Source organism: Orycteropus afer, unplaced genomic scaffold, assembly GCF_000298275.1.
Source record: "Orycteropus afer afer isolate SDZICR_OR568_19922 unplaced genomic scaffold, OryAfe1.0 scaffold00694, whole genome shotgun sequence".
Classification (NCBI taxonomy): Eukaryota; Metazoa; Chordata; class Mammalia; order Tubulidentata; family Orycteropodidae; genus Orycteropus; species Orycteropus afer.
Window position 1 is genome coordinate 7,760 of NW_006922281.1, and position 5,694 is coordinate 13,453.

The following is a 5,694-nucleotide window of genomic DNA, read 5'->3' on the forward strand; positions in this document are numbered from 1 at the left end:
AACTGTATCTAGCACACAGAGAGCATTTAATTAATAGTAATTCCTCTAATTGTGGATGTTAATAACAAGGTAATGAATATCACTATGCACTAAGTTCTGATTTATTATCCCAACTGCATTATTGCCTATCACCTAATTCCCAGCACAGTACTCCAGACCTTTTGCCTTTTCGTTTTTCTCAGGCTAGAGATTTCACAAAGAGGACACTTACGATGAAAGATCATCCCTTCTCACCAAGAACCATATCCAAGGCATCTTAGTCGACGCCCGAACGGGCACCGTTCCCCCGCAGACACCCGCAGAAAAGATGTGAAGACCTCTCCTCATCAGCACAGCCGGACAGCAGGAACCACTTCCGGGGTAGGACCCACCCCCACCCCCACCCCAGCGCCGAACTCCATATCCCAGCGGCCTCCGCGACTCCCTTTGCGGAGAACTCGCCCCCCGGGTTCCTGGGGAGACGAGTGGTGCTTCTCCCCTGCCTGCTGACCTCACACCCTACCCCGGGTTTTCCCGTTACCTCTGGCCTTCCTGCGCGCGGACTCACCACCTCCGGGAGTCGCGTGACGGGCCCCTGCGCGAAGAGAACGAAGACCGGGCAACTCTGCATCCCAAGGAAGGGGAGCTTCCGGCTGCTCAGCGCGCTACTTCCGGCGTTTTAGCCGTTCTCTCTCCCTCTCTCTTTCTCTCTCTCTCTCTCTGTCTCTCTCTTCCGACCTCTCACATGCGACCCCTCCATCCATCGTTCCACTTTTGCGCGCGAAGTTGTGCGGGACGAGAGTGGTCAGGCGCTGGAGTGTCTCTATGGCAACTGTTCGCGGGGGTCCGGAAGCTGAGAGCATGCGCTCCCCGCGGGACCCTCTGGGTAACGTAGTCCATGGTAGCGTCGGAGACCCAAACCGCAGGGTTGCAGATGGTACATAGATGCCTCGTAGGAGGCAGCTGGCACCTGCGCTCTGGGCAGGGGTCGACCGCAAGGGCTACCAGGAAGTGTAATTCCCAAAGGAACGTGCGTAAGTTGGTCCACTCGGCCCTCGTAGGGGCCCAGGCGCGGTTCTTGGCTTCGTGGAAACGGGCTCTGGAGCCAGACAGGTCCACACACCGCTGCGTGCCATGGGGTCTTGTCCCCGCGCTGGGCTGGCAGCTCTCTCCCCTCCTCCTCCGACTCTTCTGACTTGGCTCATTTCCCGGCCTGTCTCTACCATCAGTTCGTACTTAGCCCCACTGTCCCCAGCCTGCTCGCCTGTCTCTCTCCAGCTTCTGGGACGTGCTCACCAGCTGTGGGCCACTCCAGGTCCATTATTCCTTCCTCAGGCCTGCTGCGCCCAACTCTATCCTGACAATCCCCTCTGACACGTTATTCTGAAATGACTGGTTTTCTGGTTGTCAGTAACCTGAAGACTGCTGCTTTGCCGTCTCCCCAGTAAGTTGTAAATCCCCAGCATAGCCCTATCACAGCAATCATAGCCTCTGGACTGCTGATGCCTAAAGCCAGTCTCACCCAGCCTGCTCTCCCCAACACCTACTGCATCAGGAGTGTTCGTGATTTGTGCCATGAATCAGCCCAATCACCAGGATCCTAAGAACAGGCCCACCACTTCTACTCTTCTCCTCCATGGGAGTATGCAAGGGGCCTCATCTGAGCCCCCACAAGGCTGAGCCCTCAAGTCTCCCCTCTCTAGCCCCTAGCCACTGTGACATGTTGCCAGCAGGTCCCATCAATGCAGTCATTAGCCAAGAAGGATGTGGCAGAAATCCATTCATCTTTATTTCTTGGCTCACAGGCAAACACATGCACAGGTGCCTGTGATGAAAGGGGTTCATGGGGCCTTGTCATTCTGTCCCACCATCTGTGGCTCAACTTGAGCTGGTGCACAGAACAAACATCTTCCCTTGTTGATATCTGTGCTTTGGTGGCCAGCATGGTATGTCTGTAGGATTGGGTGGACACCTGGGGGTGCCTGTTGTTACAGTCTGGGTGACAGGAGACCAGGCTGGAATGAGAGGAGATGATAAGGCTGTCAGTAGGGTAGGGTAGGGCCTGTCCACTGGAGAAAGAGCTGTGGGTCTAGAGCTCAGAGAGGCTATGCTGCAGCCAGTGAGCTGGAAACCAACCCTGAGGTAGCCACTGAGCCCTCACGAGTAGATGGGATTTCTCAGAGTGCCAGACCCTGCCTGTGAGACCCTCAGAGTTGTAGAAGACTCAGCTGCAGAAGCTGGAGAGAAACTAAGTCAGCTGTCACAGAAGCCTGGTGAAGAGCACATCTCCAAACCCAGGAAGCAATGCTCTTATCAAAGGCCACAGCGGGGTAAGAACAAGGGCCAACACGTGCCCACAGATTCAGGCACAAGAAGGGCACCAGACACCTTGCCCAGACAAGAGAACACAACAAAGGATGATAAAGATGGTATGGGAGGTGAGCAGGGAGTGGTGAGTGAAGGAACTCTCCTCTAAACACTGGGAAGAACCACAATAGAGAAAAGAGTGGGATGCTGGGAAAAAAGGAGAGTCTAGTCTCAGCCTTGCCCCCTTCACCACCACCAAGGAGGCTGTCCTGGTGAGGCTGTACTGGGCAACTATCACTGGCAGGGTTGCTTCTCTGTCACAGTGGGAATCCCTGGCCACACAGTTCACCCACCAACAGGGAGACCGTTCTCCTGCTCCTCCAAGCTAGCAGCACTGCATGAACTGCTGTAGAAAGGCCACGAGGCATGAGCTGTGAGAACTGAGGGTGGGGAAAAGGCAACACCTGCCTTCCAGAAACACGATCACTGCATGAAACTCATCTGAGGTCAGAGCCAAACCCAGACTCCACAGAGAAGACGGGTAGAGCAGCCACAGCACGGCCTCCTGGGCCTGTGGCCTTAGATACTTGCATGTCCTCCAGGGGCCTCTCCTGAGGCAAGCAGGATAGGCCTCCAGTCAACTCCCTTGCCATTGAAGCCCCCTGAGCCTGCCGCCTTCTGTCTCGATGCAGCTCCCGGAGACGGGCAAGGGCCCTGTGGACACCCCGAGACACCCGCAGGCTGCGCTCTCTGTTGGGGTCATTGTCTACAAGGACCTGCAGACCAGTAGCAAAGTGGGACAGGGCCTGGGACAGGTGCTCGGGGCTCAGCCTGCCCATGCCTGCTTCTTCAGTCTCTGTACCCTTCCTGACCTCTGTGAGCTCCTGCCCTGGTCCCTTGGAGGCCAGGCCTTTCCCTTCCTCCCAAGGTGGCCCAGAGCAGCCAGCATCCCCATCCTCTGCCTCCTGGGGCCCACTGTGGGGCGGGGGCTCCCCGTGGGCCTGCAGCAGGCAGGCAACATCAGCCTCAGCCAAGTCCCCAAGGCCCACGTGGCTGGCGAGTGCCATGATGCTGCGACGGAGCCGGGGCACAGCGTCAGGCTCAGGGGCGCCAGCAGGCACGCACTCAGGCCACAGCTTCCTCCAAGCACCATTCATAGTGGCGGGCCGCAGCTCTGCCCAGGCCTCAGCAATATTGTCCACGGCAGTCATGACGGTATAGCTGCGCCAGAACTCTCGTACAGAGGGCCGGTCCTCACCAGCTGTCTCCTGCACCAGCTGGCTGAGTGTGCGCCGCAGGTAGTGGGCTTTGAAGGCAGCAATGATACCCTGGTTCATGGGCTGGATTAGGGCTGAGGTATTCTTGGGCAGGAACTCGACACGCACGTGGGCTGAGAGGCTGTCCAGGTGGGCAGGATGGCAGGGTGCACCGTCAAGGAGCAGCAGGGCCCGATGCGGAAGGCCATGCTGGGTACAGTAGCTCTCGATGGCCGGACAGAAGCAGCCAGTAAACCACTCCTGGAAGATGCTGGGCGTCAGCCAGTCATTGCGGTTGGAGCGCCAGACGACTGGCAGGCTGGCCTTGGAGCAGCCCTTGAGGGCACGTGGGTTCTCTGATGGGTACACCAACAGAGGCTTCAGCTTGAAATCACCAGCTGCATTACCACCGAGAAGCAGAGTGAGATGGTCCTTAGAGGCCTTGGGCCCTGGCCCAGCTACCGGATCCAGCGCCAGCAGTGTGCGCTCCGGCAGCCGCTTCCAGAACAGGCCCGTCTCGTCTACGTTGAAGACCTGTCGTGGCGAATACAGTCCCTCATCCAGGATGCCACGCAGCACCGCAGGGTACCGGGCAGCAGCCTGGGTGTCAGCCACAGCAGGCTCATCTGTCAGCAAGACATTGTGGCGTGCCTTGAAGCGGGCGAACCAGCCATTGCTGGCCCCAAAGGTCTCAGTCTGGGCGCCCTCGCCCTGCTCACGCTGCAGCTCCACAAAGAGTCGGCGCGCCTTGTCCTGGATGAGCAGCGTGCTGACGGGGAGGTTCTGGCGCTTCTGCTCCTCGATCCACAGGCTCAGCAGGCGCTCCATGTGGCCCATCACCACGCTCCGGCAGCGGGTTAGCTGAGTGGCGCTGACGGGTGTGGCTGCCTGTGAATTGGCCCGGATCTTGTCCTTGTTGACACGGATTGAGGCCACAGTGGAAGTGGCCAGCCCCAGTGCCCTGGCGATCTGTGTCAGCTTCTCACCCTCCTCGAACCTCCGTAGTACCTCCAACTTCACGTGCAGGGTGATGGACTTCCGGTCCCGCTTGGTGCTGCGGCGGATGCCAATCCTGCCAAGGGGGCCCTTCCCCGACACCTGCAGGTGGGGGGCTGCCGGTGAGGTGGCTGTCTTCATCCCACCTCCCCGAGCCATGCAATGCAATGAGCTCCCTACCCCCTATCTGTCCACGCAGCTACCGCCGTCCCCACAATGGCAGCTTCTTGCCCTCTCCGGCCACACCTGCCTCTGCCTGTAAGGGGGGAATACATGGGCATTAAGGTGTGAACACAGAAGCGTCCCAACCCCTGCCCAACCTTCACCCAGCAGCACGCACAGCCCCTTCTCTCTCCATCACTGGAGCCACTGCATACCCACCTCCCAGGCTCCTTTAGGGCTGAAAAAACATGTGACTCAGTTTTGGTGGGTAAGACCAAAAGAAAAGTCTGCTGGGAGACTGTACTCTCTTACCCCAGCAACAGGGCTACAGGACCATCTCCCAACCACACATGAAAGCCAAGAGTCGGCAGACCCTGTGCGGTGCAGTGAATTTCTTGGTGTGAGCCTTCTAGCCACAGTCTTTGGAAGTCTCACCAAATGGACTATGCAAACGTTAGGTGCTTGTGGCCCACCAAGGGATCACAAAGCTTGCTAATAATGTAGAAACGGTCCATGGCACCCTTATGTGGGAGGGACCATGCAAATAAGGTGTATGGAACCCTAACATGGGGATTGGTCAGTTTTGCCACCCTCTAGACTTCAAATGAGCCCTCCCAAAGCAGGAAGAGGGGATATCACTACCATCAAGAATGATGATGCTGGCCCAGAGCAGCCAGCATCCCCATCCTCTGCATCCTGGGGCCCACTGTGGGGTGGGGGCTCCCCGTGGGCCTGCAGCAGGCAGGCAACATCCACCTCAGCCAAGTCCCCAAGGCCCACGTGGCTGGCGAGTGCCATAATGCTGCGACGGAGCTGGGGCGCCAGCAGGCACGCACTCAGGCCACAGCTTCCTCCGAGCACCATTCATAGTGGCGGGCCGCAGCTCTGCCCAGATGAACCGAGAGTAGACCGTGCATCTTTTGGACCCAGGATCCCTGCTGTGAACTTCCTCGACCCAGGAGACTGAGAGCTGTGACACCAGAGATGGCCAGAA

The 5,694-nt window shown here is 58.2% G+C and overlaps 1 protein-coding gene across 1 annotated transcript; it reads right to left on the reverse strand.

The window, feature by feature from the left end:
• Nucleotides 1-2,783: 2,783 nt before the first annotated feature.
• On the reverse strand, nucleotides 2,784-4,679 carry LOC103211091 (tigger transposable element-derived protein 1-like). The gene has a single exon (XM_007957010.1). It carries the CDS (start codon nucleotides 4,677-4,679, stop codon nucleotides 2,784-2,786), a length of 1,896 nt encoding a protein of 631 aa, XP_007955201.1.
• Nucleotides 4,680-5,694: the final 1,015 nt, after the last annotated feature.